Genomic DNA, 17,261 nt, shown 5'->3' with positions numbered 1-17,261 from the left:
CCCTCTGCTCTTAGAAAGATTTCCTACTGACTAACCTGGATCCTTTTCCATGATTTCCTCCCATTACTGTTTGTCCCACTTGAGGAGAACGGAAAAGCGGTTTTTACCTACAACTGTGGCATTACTTTTTACACATCCCAAGACTCATGCAGCTCCTCAGGCTCCCATCAGCCATTCCTCCTCATGGTGTGTCATCTTCCTAGATGCTTTTCTCTGTGCTCTCTGGTCTGTATCTACAGAAATGTGCCCCAAACTGGGCACAGTGCTCAAGTGGAGGTCCCCCCAACACCTCCCTGAACCTCACACACAGACCCCATTCACCAATCCTCCCATCACGTTCAAAACCCCTGTTAAAAGGTCACAGCTCCCAAAAGTGGCATCGGCAAAAGTTGCAAATGCTTTCTGATAACCTCGAATATGTTTTCAAGACAAAAAGCAGGGAAGAAAATGCTGCTTGTGAGATGCGATGGGTCTCAGCGGGCTCTGCATGTCAAGGTGAGACCCATGAGGAGCAGAACCTGCCTGAGAATGAGCTGCAGCCTCCTCCCCACTCCATCCCTGCAAGACCCATGCGTGGACTGAGCTGCTATCGGAGGGGGCTGATGGCTCAGCACCCAGACATGCCAGGAACCCATCCCAGGCTGTGGCAAGGGCAGGACGGTCACAGCTCTGGCAGCTGCCTGGGTGGGTGTCCCTGCACAGCCACCGGGCCAGCACGCGTGGTCAAAGGTCTCGTCATTGCAGAAATCAAGCAGAAAGCGACTTTGCCAGCCCCTCCTTGCTACTGATGCCCCCTCTGGGTAGGTGCTGGGGGGCGTATCTCCAACAGGGGCACTGAGTGCATCGAGGACATCAGGGTTTCTCCCTGAAGGGCCGCAGCAGGCTGAGGAGCATGCTGGGCTCCTGCTGCTCCCAACAGGTGCATATACACACAGGGCATGGCACCAGCCCTGCCTGCCCACCGCCAGCAGTGACATGAGTGCCAGCCTCGTGCGCCAGCTCACGGCCCCCGTCACGCCGACGCAAACCGTCCCTGCGTGCCACCGAGCCAGTGGGCACGGGAACACTCCTGCCACCGCCACCGCCGCCCTGAGGGGCTGCGGGAGGCAGCGTGGCAGGTCCAGACGCTATCACAAGCACATTGCTCAGAGCCAAACCCCAGCAGCTGCCTGCTTCCGTGGGCAGGGGCTTCCTCCCACCGCCCCGGGGCAAGGCAGCCAGCTCAGCCCATCCCCGCCATAAAGAACCCATCGCACGGCAGGCAAACAGGTCGGAAAACATCCACTTAATGCTCTAATTTGTCTGTCACCCGAGGGTGACAGCGGCAGCAGCCCCAAGCGCCCCACGCTGGCTTCGGCAAGGAAGGGGGGGTGGCAGCTGGAGGCTGCCCTGCAGAGGAGGGCACTGCCCTGGGGATGGTGTGAACCCAGAACTAAAGGAGAATGTTTTGTTTTCAACTTCCACGGAAACAGATGGAGAAACTCGATATTCAACTAAAAGGAAAAAAACGTTGTCAACAGAAAGCTAAAAATAGGTTTAAATTGAATTAAAAAGAGAAAGAGAGAGAACAGAAAGTGAATGAATAAGAAACTAAAACACACCTGTGCCAGGAGTTGCATAAATGAATCAACAATATCAGGATGATCCCTGGGCCCTAAAATATAATAAAGATGTAACTTAAGAGAAAAATCATACAAACAGCAACTCAACATCATATAGTTATGTGATACAGAAAGAATTTACAAGTGAAAACAGGAGTGTAAGGGAGGAGGGGTGTGTGGGGAAGGGGATGGGCAACATGAGCAGCTTGAAGCAGGTTAAAGAAACAAAACATACAAAAAATCATGAAACTTGGAGAACCCAAGAACAGAAAGAAACTGCAAAGGAAAGGGTCTGAAGCCCCAGGGTCTCCAGCTAGCACCTGGGTGCTGCAGAGCCAAGGAGGAGATCTTCGTGTCCTTGGGGAGGAAGAGGAGGAGGAGGAGCAGGGGCTAGCTGGGCACCATCTCCCCAAGGAGAATTAGAGCTTTTGCACTGTGGGGACTGAGCGGGTGTCTTCAGAGCACCATTTGGTCCTGGAAGATAACTGCAAGTGAACGACAACACCTCAGCAAACGCTTGACAGGCCCAGCCGGGCTCAGGCGTGCACATGCTTGTCACCAGCACCAGCTGCTCAGGAGCCCCTGGCACAGTCGCCCTCCCGCCCCGTTCCCAGATGCTCTCCGAGACCCTGAGTCCAGGACCCTCCCAGAGGTCTCCTCCAGCATCACCCTTCTGGGAGAGACCAGCTTGGTGCCCAGAGATCTCCATGCCAGCACCACTTGCCCTACCTTGGCATCTGTGCACAGACGTGTCTCGGCCCTTGCGGGGTCACGCGTCACCCCGTCTCCTGCCACCCGTGGGCTCAGGCTCAGCAGAAGGAGCTCACCCTGCCCAGGGCTGGCCACCCACCGAAGGGGACCCAAGGGGTGAGTGGGAGCACGCAGTCCTGGGCACACAGCGAGCTGGACGGCTGCTTGCCTGAGCAAAGCTCACATCCAAGCGTTGGCACAGCTCGGGCTCTGTCCCCTCCCCTTTCCTCCTGCAGACATGCCCGCTGCTGCCCGGAGGCATCGCCGCCTCCCCGGGCGCCGAGCCAAGAGGGTTTCAGCGTAGACGCATCCACACGCCGCTGGCAGAAGCAGGGACCTGATCTCCAGATAAGCTCAGCTCACTTGCCAGTGACACCTTAGCGCAGCGGGATTTGCTTGGACCATGGTGTGATGATGAAGCTGGGGTCCTCACGCCTCGCCCACCTCTCTAGAGAGTTCTGAGCCTTGTACTGGGGGGTGGCATCACCCTACCTGGCACCCAGCTGTGAGCAAAGGACAAGACCCCTTGGGGACCGCATACGAAGGTGCTGAAGAACCAGAGCCAGCGGCTCCAAGGTACATTTGTCCCTGTCATGGGGTAAGTCACCAAGAGGCTGAGTGAAGCCATGGTGTGGAGGACCCTGTCCTAACCCCATTTGCTTTTTGTAGGGCGGGCAGCAAGCCGAAGAGGGGCCCCTGCCCTGCGGGAGGATGCCAGCATCCTCAGCATCACAGTGGTGACTCGGTGGCCAGCAGTGACTCTGAAAAGGTCAGTTCCCAGATGCTCACATACACATCCTCCTGCTCGTGCGAGGGCTTGACTCCTGGCCACTATGAGCACCACTGGCCCCAGGAGGAGCCCCAGGATCTCCCGGGGAGCACAGCCTCCCTGCTAAGCGGGACTGGAGCTCTGGCTCAACCCCTGCAGCACGCGACGCCCAGCCCTGCTGCAGAAACAGAGCTGTCACAGCAGTCCAGTCTTGCCCAGGGGTTCCCTGCTTCTGCTGCCCTGCAGGGAAGGTACCCACCTTCCAGGGGTTGGGATGAATCCGAGAAACAGAGATGGCCCCATTAGCTTAGCTAGGAGCGAAAACAGCCATTCCTGGTAAGACGCCTCCAAGACTCCATGCATGCAACAGCCTGACAACAGCCCCAGTGCGAAGGAGAGTTAATCCCACGTACCTTGCTGGAAGAGGGTCAGCGTGACTGAGGTAACGAGCAAGAAGAGGGCCTTGATGGGAGGGAAGTGGGCAGGCTCGTGGGCAAAGATGTGAACCAGCTGCAAGAGAGAGAGAAGGACTGACGCTGCTGCTGGCCCTGCATGCCTCTGGCCTCCTGGGAGAGCGGCAGCCCCTGCCCCGAGAGTGGCTCCGTACCTGCCGGGTGAGGTCGATGGCAGAGGCCTGGGGGATGGTGCTGTACATCTGCCCCAGCATCTCGCACAGCTGAGGCACCATGGGGGCAAAATCATCCAGGAGGGTCTTCACAGACTTCTCAAAGATGGCACAGACAGACTGCGGGAGAAGAGGGCCCATGTGAGCAATGGGTGTCAGGAGACCTCTCCTGGGGGGACAGGACTTGACAGACGGGTCCCAAGGGAAGGAAGAGCTGGCAATGAGGATGGGGACCAGCCAGGCAGAGGGCTCAGACCTGCTCTGGTACTGGCACCCTGCCCTGCAGCACAGGATGCTCCCTGACACCAGGAAACACCGTTCCCACTGCTCCTGGAGCGTCAGGGGAAGAGTGTCTGGTGGGATGCTGCACCTGGGCATTACTGGACTAAGTGAACAGGAGAAAAGCCAGATGACATAGTTCCAGGTCAGAGCAGAGCTCCCCCATTAAGGAACACAAGGGTTCAGTAGATCCCATCTCCTTGCTGATAGCAGGGCCTCTCTAACTGGAGAGGAGAAGAGCTGATGAAGGTACAAGACAGACAAGAATGGCTGGATGCTGTTCGTGACAGCAAGCAGCACGGATCTGGACAACCCAGCAAGGCATCCCTCTTACAGGGAAGTGGAATTGCCTACAACAGGATAGCAGCATCACCCAGAGACCGTTCTTTGCTGTCCCCAGTTCAAGGCAGCAAGGACAGGCAGAGCCGCAGGCAGTACTGAGGAGGAGTCTGGTTACCTCCACCACCTGGGCATCATTCAGCCACTTGCTGAGGACCTTCTGTATGAGCTGGAAGACTTGCTGCAGAACCACCACCACCTGCAAGGAAAAAGAGGCACTGAAGAGAATTGGCCCTCACAGCACCGGGGAGGGGAGATTCAAGATTAAGCATGCCCTGGACTCAAACTTTCAGGCACCACTGTCCCCTCCCCTCTCCAAAGCTGGGCAGCTTTCTTCCCTGCTGAGGCAGCCTGGCACAGCTCACAGCTGCCAGGCAGCGCCCGGGCCATCCTCCAGAGCAGCACCCAGCCAAGAAGGATCCTGCGGGTCACCTCTGCCCACCTCAGGAGTGGTGAGATGAGCTGAAGGAGTTCTTTTAGCTGGAATGCACCAGCACTACCCTCTTCATGGTACACACTACCTTCCCCATTAACCCCCCCTCTCCTGGCACTGGTGGTGAATAGCGAGGCTTTGGCCAGGTTGTGCCAAATAGCACAGAGCTACCGTGCTACTCACTGGGTTGGGTCCTTGCTGCACTGGCTGTTTCTTGACCTCGGTGCTTTCATGGTCATCATCGTGGTGGCTGATGTCTAGGGTGGTGAAGAGGTTGGAGAGCAGGCCCAGGATGTGGATGATGGCCAGCTTGTTGGAGGGATTGGGCTGCCAGGGAAAATAAAGTCAAAGCGTGACACAGACTGCGCAGCTCAACCACAGTCATGCTTTTGGGATCTTGAGGAACAAGAACTGCAGAGGCAAAGTGCTAGAGAGGAGTTCCCTGTACTGCGTGCTCTCTCGAGCCCACATTCAAGAGTGCTGCTTCAACACATCAGCCCAGGGCTACAGCCAGCGGGAGAAGCCACTTCTGGATGGAGGTAGCATGAGGGCACTCACCGTTTCGTCAGCCAGCTTTTCCAGCTGCTGGATGTAGGGGGTGATCAGGGAGTGCAGGTTCTTCAGGATCTCCTCCACTTGCAGTGCAGAAAGCAGGAAACCAAGAGCCTGCATCAGCCACATGCATTGGCTCGTCTGGGACAGAGAGGAGACAAAATGGGGCAGGTCAGTGCCCAACCTGCCATCCTACCACACACACACTAGTTAAGACAGCTGCCAGGGGCCCAGACAGCAAAGCCAGGACCCCAGAGTGCTGCAGCGCCTGAGCTGCTCTATCTGGGACACTCTCAGTGCATCTCGTTGCAGGAGAGGGAGGAGCTCCCTACCAGCATGGCAGAACCCAAGGAACAGGCACTCTGCCACCAGCACCTGTCCTCTTCCCAGCAACCCGCCAAGGCAAGACCAGTTGGTGCCCAAGAGATCTCTGTGCTGGCACTACTCACCCTACCTCAGCTCACCATCCTTTGGTGACCTGTCTCAGCCCCTATGGGGTCAAAGTGTCCCACCCTCTCCTGGTTGCAGGCACAGCCTGGGCTCTGTCCCCACACTAATCTCGCTTCTTTCTCCTCTTGAAGACATGCCTGCTGTCTCAGCGTCCTTGGGCTTGGAGGGACTGGGAACTGCTAGAGTTAAGTCTCCCTAGGGGCTTCCCTCTCTATGGGAATGTACCCCCTGAGTTTGACCCCATCCCACATGCGGTGGGAGCCCAGCAGCGCAGTGAGAGGCAGCCAGCAGGTACTCCCGACCCTGCACAAGCTGGCTGTAGTGCTGAGCTCTTCTCCGGGGACAGCCCAACTCGCAATGGCCCTCCTCGAGTTTTCATCTAAGGACAACTAGGGGGTATGGGGGCAAGCAGCACCAGGCAGAAGTCTGAGCCCACCCCTCTTACCTTGTGAATCTGCTTCATCAACACCTCCTGCCGAAGGGAAGGGGAGAGAGAAAGAGGAGGGTGAGTGCTGTAGAAAGAGCCTGCCCTTCCAGGAGGCAGGACTGATGCAGGAGGTTAAGACAACCAACACCAGCGTAGGCACAGACAAGCAGCACGCACTCCCCACAACCGCACAACCCGCCACAGGTAGGGAGCAAAATCCTTGTCCCCTAGTAAGCTCTTCCCCGAGCCAGCCCATGCAGCCACCCAGCAAGCGGAGCCCCTGGCTTGGACCAACCTCAGCCAGGGCTTCCTTACTCCAGTTCGGAGTCCCCCAGGCTTTAAAAGCAGAGACTCACGCCCTCCACCCACCAGCCCCTCTCTGCTCCCATGGACACCCTGGTAACTCACTGAAGCCCAGCCCTCCTCCTAGTGCCTCGGGACGCTGAGCCCCATCTGCCTCAAATCTTGAGAACCAAGAAAGACCATGGGACAACCTGCTCAAGCACTGCAGGGACCAGCTCAGTCTCCATGGAGAGGCTTGAACACCAGGATGCCCTCCAAGACGCTCAGCAGCAGCACCAGCTCCCTGGCAGGTGCAGAACTGGTAGGATGCCATACCCAGCAAGGCAAACAAAACCCTGGGGAAAGGATGGACACCCAAGTGCAACCCCAGTGGATCCCTTGGCAGTCGTATCTGCCACTGCCTGCCATTTCTGCACTCACAGCAGGACACAGGGCCTGCCACCTGCGTCCACTGGCCTAGGAGCAGGACAGATAACAAGTCCCCGATGCCAAGCAAGAAGCCCTGAGCTGCTGCTTTGCGTCTCCCTGCCCTGATCCTTGGAGAGGAAAAGGTGAGCACATCCCAGGTCACCACCGCATGTCCATCTGCATCCAGCTCCTACCTGTGACACGGCAACAATGTTGGCAGCATAGGGTGGCAGGTCGTACTTGCACTCCCGGCAGATCTTCTTCAGGGTAGAGACGCTGGAGATGGAGAGCTCAGGGTTGCCCAAGGCTTGGAGCACCAGCGGCAGCACATTGTTAATCATGACGGGGTGATCAGCCAGCCACTCCGACAGGGCCCCTGCGCACACAGATGGGATCAGACTGCAGGACTGCGCCACAGGCTCTTGCTCCCCACACCCTGGGGTGCTCAGCGTTGCTTTTCACTCCTGCTATTGCTGAGCAGGAGGGGTCTCAGAGCGGGTCCCCCCTCCCCAGCCCAGCCTGCACGCGAGCAAAGGCCTCACCGATAGTGAACATGACGGTGTCGGCAAGCTGCACGTTGCTGATGCTGATCCGGGGAATGAGGCCGATGAGCCCCGGCACCACGTCAGAGTAGTTCACATCGATGGTCTCGGCAATGGACTGGAAGCCATAGAGCAAGGCCTCCGTGTGCTGTGAGGGTGGGAGAGGCACCATCAGAGCCGTGCACTGACCCGATGCCCACCCCAGCCCCAGGCACTAGCTCAGACCTCATCACAGTGGCAAAGAGGCTGGTGCCTGGGCAGTGCTAAGGACAGGGAGGCAGAAGAAGACCTGTTCCTCCTCCTGGCAGACCCCAGAAAGCCTGCATGTATGCTGTCCTTGTCTCTATCACGTCCCTTTGTTCTCAACACTCTGTGGCGAGGATAGGTTCCTGAGGGGCTAGTAGCCATCAGCCTGGTTCCTGGGTCCCCTCGCTCACCTGCCATGTGGACGGCTGCTCCGTGTTGGTCAGGAGACGTCCCAGTTTGTCATAGAGGCTGCTCAGGAGCTCAGCGCCCAGCATCTCATACACGTACATCAGTGTGTCAGAGATGTCCACCCTGCAGAGAACATGGAGGGTCTCCAAACGCTGTCCCCATCCCCTGCAGAGCACTCCACACATGGACACGTTACTTCCCCTCCCACTGCCAGGCAGGGCGCAGGTGCTGCCTGCATAAGGACACTGTCCCAGCCCAATGCGGAGTGCTACCAGGGCTTCCCAGGCAGGGCAAACGGTGCCATTCCAAAACACCAGCTTGTTTCCATATTACCCCCATAGACAAAACAGCTCTTGGTGGAAGGAATCTCCTCCGTGTCCCTCCCTGGAGAGCCAAGGAGGGACACGGAGGAGATTCCTTCCACCAAGCGTAGTTCCTTCCACCACCCCATGGCTCTCAGGCTCCAGGGAGGCAGGATGCTGCCTGCGTCCTTGCCTGCCTGACGAGCAAACCCAAACCTCCCAGCTGTACCTGTATATCCGAAACTGCTCCTTCTCATCTGAAGACCAGAAGCCATATTCCTCATCGGAGGGGAACTGGGCTTTGTGCAGCAGCACATCCACCAGCTGAAAGTAGACAGGCCTGTAGACCTGCTGGTACACTGCCTGCTTGTCCGGCTCGAAGGAGAGGATGTCGTCCTGGTGGCAGGAAGAAAAATACATCAGGTATTGCAGGGGAAAGAAAATGGAGCCAGCATGCCTGCTGCATGGGGGGCTCATGGGCATCTCCCAGAGCTGGTGGGACCTGTCACACTTCAGAGGTTGCATCTCCAGCTCCCCAAAGTCCACCTGATGCCAAGCCCTTCTGCAGTGGCAGCATTATCTGGAGGCAAGATGCCAGAAGCCCCAGCAGCTGGGTGGAACCTTGGGTATTTGAGGACAGCACAGTTACAGAGGGGTGGCACTGCCCTGCCGTGTCCTAGCCTCGAGAGCGCATAAGCCTCAGACCCTGCGAGGCAGGCTGGGATGGGTGCCCGGGGAGCACAGCGCTCTCCTGCCTGCGCCCCTCTCCTCAGATCCACCTGGAGAAGCAGCGAGGGGAGGTGGGAGCCCCAGGCAGTGGAGGAGCTGCCAGCACGGCGCCGCCATCGCCCCCCTCCCTGCCCACGCTTAGCCACGCCGCATCGGATTGCGGAGGAATGGAGCTGGGGGGATGAACGGGGGGCTAAAAATAGAGCACGACGTGGCAAGGCTGCTGTCGGCGCAGGGAATGCTCTCCCTGGGAGATAGTCCCCATGCTGGGCAGCCACTGGCAGTCCCCAGCCCTCTCTTTCCTCCTCCAAGAGACCACGACTGCCATGGCAGCGGGGTCTAGCCCGCAGAAAGCCGACACGCACTCTGCTCCCTGCCTGCTGCCGGCGCAGCCGTGCAGTAAGGAGCTAAACAACCAGGTCTGCTGCTGGAAAAAAAAATAAATTAGCATATGAAGTTTTAATTAGTTATGTTAAGGAGGCCCTTAAAGGCTGGCTCAGAATTCCAAGTAAGACTGGGGGTGGAAAAAGCAAGCCACGGGGCTAGCATTTCTGAGGTATGTGCCCTGTGGCGGCTGTGAGTGCAGGGCAAGGAGTGGGGGCATCAGAAATCCCTGGGGACCAAAGGCAGCCAGGCCAGACCGCAATCCCCATGCACCGGTGCCTCCGTCCCTGGCCTGGAGCGCAGGATCCCAGCAGGCTGCCCCACCATGGCCACTGACCTGCAGCGTGTACCAGAAGGTGAGCGTCAAGGAGCTGGTGGTTTCGTTGACGGGGTAGTGCCCGGGGATGCCAGTGCAGAACATGATCATGTTGACCAGGGCCAGGAAGCTCTGCCAGTGCTCCACCTGGTCCAGGAGGGCCCTGGGGAGCAGAGAGCACAGTCAGGGTGGCATCACTGCTGTGAGCCTGGCTCCTCTGCCCTGACACACATCACTGGGTGCCGGACAGGCCCTGGATGAAGCCGCACATGAGGAACAGTGGGCTGCTCCAAGCTCATTCCCACTCCTGGGGACCATCCCCAGCACTCACCGGGAGTGGTTCTCCCCCAAGGCCACAGCAATGCGGCAGATCCCATGCGACGTCTCCATGTCCCCGCTCTGGACTGCCTGGCGCAGCTGCTCTTGGAGCCCCAGCACAGGGGGAATGAGCTTCAGGAGGGTGTTCACGTACCTGCAAGCACAGCCTGAATCAGTGCCGGGCATCGCCTCACCGGCACCGGCTGCCATGGCCTCCATCCCTCCTGATGCTTTCCCAGGACTCCTGCACAGCTTTCCCTGCTGGAAGGCTGCTTTGTGCAACAGGGCATCCAGGAGCCTGTACCACTTACAGGGACTCTCCTCCCAGCCTGTGGCATCGGGATGAAAGCTGAAGCCCCAAGTACTACCTCAGCAGAGCCTCTGCAAGCGAAGAGAAGGGCTGAGCCAGCAGCCAGCAGCCCTGTGTAAATTCCCCACTGCACCACGGTGTGGGCATCTGCCTCTGCCTGCCCGAACCTGCCGGCAGGGCTGCCAGCAGCCCCCAGCCAGCACTAAATTGTCACTGCCATGACCAGCTCCGAGGGAGCTGTGCCCACGTGCTGCAGCGTTGGCGGGGACGGGGAGCAGGAGAAAGGCAGCGGGGGCAGACCTGCGGGCTCTTTTCACCATGCTTGCAGCCCATGCTTCTCAGCTCTGCAGGAGGGCAGCCAGAACTGCCGGTGGGAAGCCTCACAACTCTCCAGCACGGGCACATCCAAATTGTGCTCTCTGGCTGGGATAAAGTGGCAAGCCACCCTTGGCAGCTCCTACCCAGGGAAGATGCTGGCCCCACAGCATGTCCCCCCCGGTCCCCCACCCTCCCGGGCTGCCGCAGCCCTGCGTGGCACAGCTCTCCCACATCACATCACGCACATCAGCCTCCCCTAAGCGCCGCTGCCTGGAAGTGATGGTAACCAAGGCAACGAGGAGGAGGCAGCCAAGGTGAAACGCAGCTCAGGGCCCCCGGAGAGAGGCCGTGCTGCAGGCTGACGAGCAGCCTGCCATTTCCCTGCCCGCCGAGGCGTGTTATCCGGAGCTGCAGCTATTCCGGGTGCTCCCCGCCTGCCCCGCCGCACGCAGGTGCGGGACCAAGGATGGTCGGAGCGGGAGCACACGTTGACGCCAGCTCTCCTGTGCCCACCGTGGGGAAGAGATGCAAGTGCTGACAGTAAGGCAGCAGCACGTCCACCCTGGAGCAGCGCGCCGGCAGCTCTTGCTATGGCTGATGCAGGAGCAAACAAAGCCATCGATGCCACGAGCGTTGGGAGAGAGCCGCGCTGGTGGCGGCAGCTTCTAGGTCTGGGTCAGTGGGAGAAGACAGGGAATAGAGTGTCTCTGCGTCAGCATCCCCTCTGTGTGCTACTGGGGTTCACCCCCCCACACACCCCTCTTCCACAGAGGAAATCATTGTGAAGGGGCCAGGTATTTGTGTGTAAGTGATTTTCAAGCCTCTGATGCCCCATGAATGACGCCCATGGCAGCGTGGGAGCGCTGTGATAACGGAGAATTTGGGAATTCACCAGCATCTCTCACAGGGAACTGATGCTGCAGTCAGGGTCAGCCCAAGGGAGTTCACAAAAGGCACAGGGGACCTTGCACTGCTCCAGCGTAGGGCAAAGCCATCCCTCCTCCACAGCACGGGGTTAACACTACCCTAGAGATGTTTTTGCAACTTTAGGTGTTTATGATAAGGATCATGCTTCTGCTGGTTACCTTAAAATACTCACAATGCAGACGCCTAGACCTGAGATAGTTCTCTGGACTCCCTGCATAGCCAACAGAGAATTTGCTTCCATGCTGCAACTCGTCCCGTGTTAGTGAAGACTTCTAGAAAAGGTTGGGTGCACCTGAGAGAGTTGGGGTTGTTCAGCCTGGAGAAGAGAAGCCTCCAGGGAGACCTTATAGCCCCTTCCAGTACCTAAAGGGGGCCTATAGGAGAGATGGGGAGGGACTCTTTATCAGGGAGTGGAGCGATAGGACGAGGGGTAATGGTTTTAAACTAAAAGAGGGGAAATTTAGGTTAGATATTAGGAAAAAATTCTTTACTGTGAGGGTGGTGAGGCACTGGAACAGGTTGCCCAGAGAAGTTGTGGATGCCCCATCCCTGGAAGTGTCCAAGGCCAGGCTGGATGGGGCTTTGAGCAGCCTGGTCTAGTGGGAGGTGTCCCCGCCCACGGCAGGGGGGTTGGAACTCAATGATCTTTAAGGTCCCTTCCAACCCGAACCATTCTGTGATTCTATGACCCATGTCCTGAGCGCCACCTTTCTCTGCTCACCACCTATGCAGATGTAAGGGTCCACAGTGAGGAGGGAGACTCCTGCTCTAGGTGTGTTGTTTTATCTGGTCACCCAAGAGCCATGGCCAAGTCAGCCAGAGCCAGTCTCCTCTCCTTCACATCCAGCACACAGCCCCAGGCCACCCCACCTACTTGATGCTGGTTCCCAGCCCTGAGCGATCAGCTGGCACCACAGCCCTGACTGGGCACAGAGTTTGTCGGGTCCCTTCTCAAATCCCAGTGAACTGCAGCCTCCACAGCTCCTTCTGTGGGACCAGCACCTCCTCTGCCCTTCCCACAGCCCTCCCCCAACCACACCATGGTGCAAGGGACAACCTGCAGAGGGGAGATATGGGCAGCTCACACAGAACAATCTCATCCTTCCTCATCTAAAATCTGAGCCACGTCCTGATGAAAAAACCCAACATACTAAAAACCTGTTTCTAATGAAGCTCTTGGAAAACTCCCCTAGTGCAATTCCTCTGGGCATTCAGCACCAGGTGCCAAGACCAGGAAGGGACAGGCTGGACACCAAGCAATCCCACCCAGACACCTGCGATCTGCCAGCTCCACCACTGCAGCGACACCCTGCTGCTTTCAGAGAGGCAGCTTGGCGTCCGATGTCCATGCTCTGTAACTCTCACAGCAGGCACACACCATGTGGAAGTCCCTCTCCCCTCCAACACTACCTGCCAGGCTGCAGGAGCGCGGCCAAGTGCTGCGTGCCAGCTCTCCCCCTGCAGCACGCGCTGCTGAGCTCTCTGACCCGCTTAGCGGGGGGATAATCCTCAAACGAGACGGAAAATCCAGCCCAAGCCTCCTCTGCAAACGAGATGCAACAATATCTCCGTTCCTGCCTTCCCATGGCTCAGGACCTACCCACTGCCCCCACACACGGAGGTGCCCCAGTTCCAACTCCGGGCCAAGCCTCCAAGGTTTCTTCTCAGGTCACCGTATCCTAACAGAGGAGCAGCGTCTGGACTCTGGCAATGCCCGAGAGAGCCCCTCCTCTGGGTGCAAAGGACTCCTACCCACCTGGAGGTAAGGAGATCAAACACTTCGCACCTACAAATCTCTGCTGCATCATCTCTAGTAACACCTCAGAGGCAGGAAAGCCACCCGCTGCTGCTCGCGGGCACGGAAATGGAAGCCACCAGCACAAGCGACTTACTCAAAGGTGAGGTAGTGCCATGGCCAGGTGATCCTTGCCCATGAGGTCCCTTCTCCACCTGGACACAGGTGGCTGCACCCAGGGTGAGGAGCTGCAGTGTGAGGGATGTCTTGCAAGGTGGTGCTCTCCTGGGAAGATGACCCCCAGGCTACCTAACCCTCAGCCGCAGAAGCCAAGCTCATGAGCCACTGAGCCTTCTGCTGACAGTAGAAGCACACCTGCATGATTGCCTCTGCAGCAATGTCAATGAAGCCAGCTGGGAGGGGGCGAGGAGGAAAGACACAGCGTCCGTAACACCCAGGGGAAGCCACAGGAAAGCGGGGTGCCCTGAGACCAACCCTCTCACGGAGCGATGCCCTACAAAGCTCTGGAGAGCACCATGTCAGCAGCCCGGTGCCGAGGATGCTCTGAGCCTGCGGCCAAGGGCAGCGGGGAGCCAGGCCCCTGCAGAAACAAAGACGAGAGACCGTGGAGGAAGAGAGAGGCTTAAAAGCAGCGGGGATCGCCCAGACTGTCGAGAAAAGAGACAGAAAGGTCAGGAGACTCCCTGGGGGCTCGGGGAAGAGCTGGATCCGCTGTGGCTGAGCAACAAAGCCAGAGGGGCGGGACAGCTGGCATCAAGGGAAGCAGGAGGAGGGACGCAGGACGGAGGACACAAGGAACAAAGGGGAAGAGAGAGCCCACCGGGGTCAGGAACCAGCAGCTCTGTGTGCTGCCCTACTCCTGAAGCCATCTTGGATCTCAGCACCAAGCACAGTCCTGCTCCTCCCTGGAGCAGCCGACACCACATGCCGCCTAGCAGGGTGGCCCTGTGACAATGCCACCGCTGTCCCCGCGCCCCAGGAGCGGGGGCTGCGCCAGGCTCGGACACTGGGCAGCCTTTCAGGCCGGCTGCCTGCCCCTTCCTGGCCACTGCCCGCACGCCTATGGACAGGAGGGTGCTCTGCCACGGCCAATGATGCCTCCAGGGACAGAAGGATGGGGAGCAAGGGCCCGTGACGCTGTAAGGGAGCAGCCAGCATGGCAAAACTGAAAGAGGCCAGAAACTGCTCAGCAGGGTCAGCACAGGAGCAGAGAGGAAACTCTGCTGTGAGCCATGATTCCCACGAAAATTAACTTTGAAAGCTCAACGGAAAGCTTGAGCTTTTAATGCAACTGAAGAACAGCGCTGCAGAGGCAGGCTCCTGCACACAGGTGGGGAATCACAGCCAAGGGACTTATGAAACTCCAGGGAAACAGAAAGGAGGAAGGCAGAGAGTTCAACATTTCAGGACTGCAAGTCACCTTCTCTCATCTTCTCATTTTCTGTACCAATCCTGCTACAAGGGCTTGTGTTGGCCCACAGCCTTTGCCCGGTATGAGGAAAAGCTGCTTGTGGTCATATCCTGAACACCAGCAAATGAGATAACCCCTCTCCACACCCAGCAATGCATCAAAATCCTGACAGGTCCCTTTGCGCACTGGGACTTGCAATCCCCAGATGCAACCCCCTTGTCATTGAGGAGTTGGGGTCCTCCTTGAGCCAGGGACTGCGCTGGCTGGCCCTACTCTGAAGCCAAGGGGAGGAGTAGGGCTCACAACCGCAAGGGCAGCAGCATCCGCACCGCTGCGGAGGGTCAGAGCCTGCGCGATGCACAGCGATGCACAAGGATGCGCAGCGGCAGCGGCTCAGCTCAGCCTTCAAGGAAACCCTCCTCTCCGGGGGAAGGTTGCTAAGCAGCCAGGAGGGGATGTGGCCGCAGGAACCAGAGGAGATGTACTTTCCCTTCTGCGGGCTTCGGTCCTGAGAGCTGACAGCAGCTAGGACAACGCGGCCAAGCAGACGAGCTCGGAGCCCCTCAGCACTGCATCGGCAGGACCTGCCCCAGCCCCAGCTCCCAGCTCAGCTGCTCCAGGGGCAGCCACGGCCACAAAAAAAGGACGAGTCCTCGGCTGGCACGAGCTGTTGGAGCCGGGAGGAGGGAGAAGACTGACAGGTCTGGTTTTATTATCTCTGCATCAAACCAGCTCCTTGACTGGACCAGCAGCACGTGGCAGAGGAGGGTCTCGGAACTCCCCCTGGCCGAAGCCGGGCAGCTGCTCCCCAGTTGGGCGCTGCAGGGTCTGACACGAGGAGCCCGAAGGGAGCAGCCTCCTCTGCGTGAGAGCAGGAGGGTGGTGACAGGCTGTGGCTGCTCAAGACTACGTGGTCCTCACAAATCAACCACAGTGCAAAGCCTTCCAGGACCAACTATGTGAAACCAGGAGACTCCAGCTGCTTTTAACATCTCCCACTTCCAAGCTCCGTCATCATCACCTCCAGGGTCGATGGTAGCTAGAAAAAGCATGAGGTTTTTCCTCCCCACCCATTTCCCTTACAATGCCCAGGAGCACCAGCTGGTAGCAAGCAATGCACGGGAGAGGCTGCCCTTACCTCTGGGCATCAGGCTGGGAAATGGCATTGACGACAGCCTCCACCGCTGTGTCGAAGAGCTCCGGGTCCTGCAGAGAGGTGAAAGCTGCCTGGATCAGGTTCTCACAGTCCATCAGCGGGATCTCCAGCTGCACCCAGCTGGAGAAGCACTTCAACACCTTCTGCTTGATGAAACCTGGGGAGTCCTGCTGCTGTAGCAGCTGCTCCAGCAAAGGGAAGACGGAGCCGCACTCCTGTGCCAGGACACTGCGTACCTGGCCCTTGCGGTACTGGGGCAGGCGACTGGTCTGAAACTCCTCGGGCAGCACCGTCAGCAGCTCCAGGAGTGCCAGACACCGCGCTCGCCCGTCCACGTTGGAGTCCTCCGCCTGGAACATGCGCACCATGTCTGCCACGGCGCAGGGCCAAGCCTCCGGCATCATGCTGAGGGCCAGGGAGGCCAGTGCCACGCACAGCCGGGTCAGCACAATCTTGGAGCCGCTGGCGAAGCGGGTGATGTGGGTGAAGAGCTGCGACTTGAGGCTCTCGTACTGGTCGGCCGGGATGTCATTCCAGTAACGGGAGATTTTAATGTGGAGAGCACTGGCACCAAAGTACTGGATCTCAGGCACCTTGTCCATGTTGAGAAGAAGCCAGCTGAAGTGCCACGCCTGGGGGGAGACCTGCGCCTGCATCAGCCATTTCTGAGCCAAGTTCTTGTTCTCGATGTTTGGGTCATAATACAGCTGATGGAGAGCCTGGAAAAGAGAGCGAAGCACCGTAGAGCAGCCGAGGAACACAGCCGCGGCCAGTCCCACCAGGGGAAGGCTCACCAGGAAGGTTCACCGGCACAGAGCCCAGTGCCCGGGCTGCCCGCCAGCCGCTGCCCTGCAAAGCCAGCCCCCCTCCCCGTGTCAGCCTGCCTTAGCTGGCCTCCCTCCTTGGGCTCGCAGCAAAGCGAGAGTGATCTGGCAGCGGACGAGGACCTGAAGAGCATTCTTCCCCTCCTCCTCTCACACAGCACTCTGGAAATCTCTTTTCCTTAGTCATCTCCCATCCTCGCACTCATGCCGAACCTGCCTGCTTCCCTGCTGATGTGCTGTCACCGGGGTGGGTGCGGGACCCCTCTGCAGCACAAGGGCTATAAGGGACACGGCACACCAGCACTCCTGCCTTCCACCTGCATCCGCTCTCAGAAAGGTGCTGTGGATGCACCGGCTCTCAGAAAGCACGTGTGGCCCAAAGCTTGTGTCTGGGAGCCCAAGAAACACAAGAGCCGCTGCAGATATCATCGTCTGTCAGGTTGTACAGAGCCCTGGAAACCCACAGTCACTAAGCTCAGGGATTAATCCCTCTGCGGTCCCTTTGAAGTATTCCCAAACCCGCCCAGCTACAGCTGCGCCAGGAGAGCTGGCATCTAACCCTGCCTCTGCCACTGCCTCCTGGGACAGCCCAGGGCT

At 58.5% G+C, this 17,261-nt stretch overlaps 1 protein-coding gene across 4 annotated transcripts in view; it reads right to left on the bottom strand.

The window, feature by feature from the left end:
* IPO13 (importin 13) overlaps nucleotides 1-17,261 on the bottom strand; it is a 32,255-nt gene that overhangs the window by 6,111 nt on the left and 8,883 nt on the right. For 2 of the 4 annotated variants that reach the window (XM_054212172.1, XM_054212173.1), the window contains exons 2-15: nucleotides 15,823-16,559; nucleotides 9,976-10,116; nucleotides 9,666-9,807; nucleotides 8,445-8,611; nucleotides 7,916-8,036; nucleotides 7,479-7,626; nucleotides 7,131-7,312; nucleotides 6,244-6,270; nucleotides 5,355-5,489; nucleotides 4,980-5,123; nucleotides 4,482-4,562; nucleotides 3,728-3,865; nucleotides 3,534-3,630; nucleotides 1,602-1,654 (exon numbers count right to left, since the gene is read on the bottom strand). In XM_054212172.1, coding sequence (XP_054068147.1) covers nucleotides 1,602-1,654; nucleotides 3,534-3,630; nucleotides 3,728-3,865; nucleotides 4,482-4,562; nucleotides 4,980-5,123; nucleotides 5,355-5,489; nucleotides 6,244-6,270; nucleotides 7,131-7,312; nucleotides 7,479-7,626; nucleotides 7,916-8,036; nucleotides 8,445-8,611; nucleotides 9,666-9,807; nucleotides 9,976-10,116; nucleotides 15,823-16,559 — 2,313 coding nt within the window. The remainder of the gene's footprint in view (nucleotides 1-1,601; nucleotides 1,655-3,533; nucleotides 3,631-3,727; nucleotides 3,866-4,481; nucleotides 4,563-4,979; nucleotides 5,124-5,354; nucleotides 5,490-6,243; nucleotides 6,271-7,130; nucleotides 7,313-7,478; nucleotides 7,627-7,915; nucleotides 8,037-8,444; nucleotides 8,612-9,665; nucleotides 9,808-9,975; nucleotides 10,117-15,822; nucleotides 16,560-17,261) is intronic. The other 2 variants (XM_054212174.1, XR_008468094.1) reach the window with 2 other exon arrangements.

This window comes from Rissa tridactyla, chromosome 8 (assembly GCF_028500815.1).
Source record: "Rissa tridactyla isolate bRisTri1 chromosome 8, bRisTri1.patW.cur.20221130, whole genome shotgun sequence".
NCBI classification, from domain to species: domain Eukaryota; kingdom Metazoa; phylum Chordata; class Aves; order Charadriiformes; family Laridae; genus Rissa; species Rissa tridactyla.
Note: the sequence above shows the minus strand (reverse complement) of the source record. Positions and strands in the feature narration are given on the sequence as shown.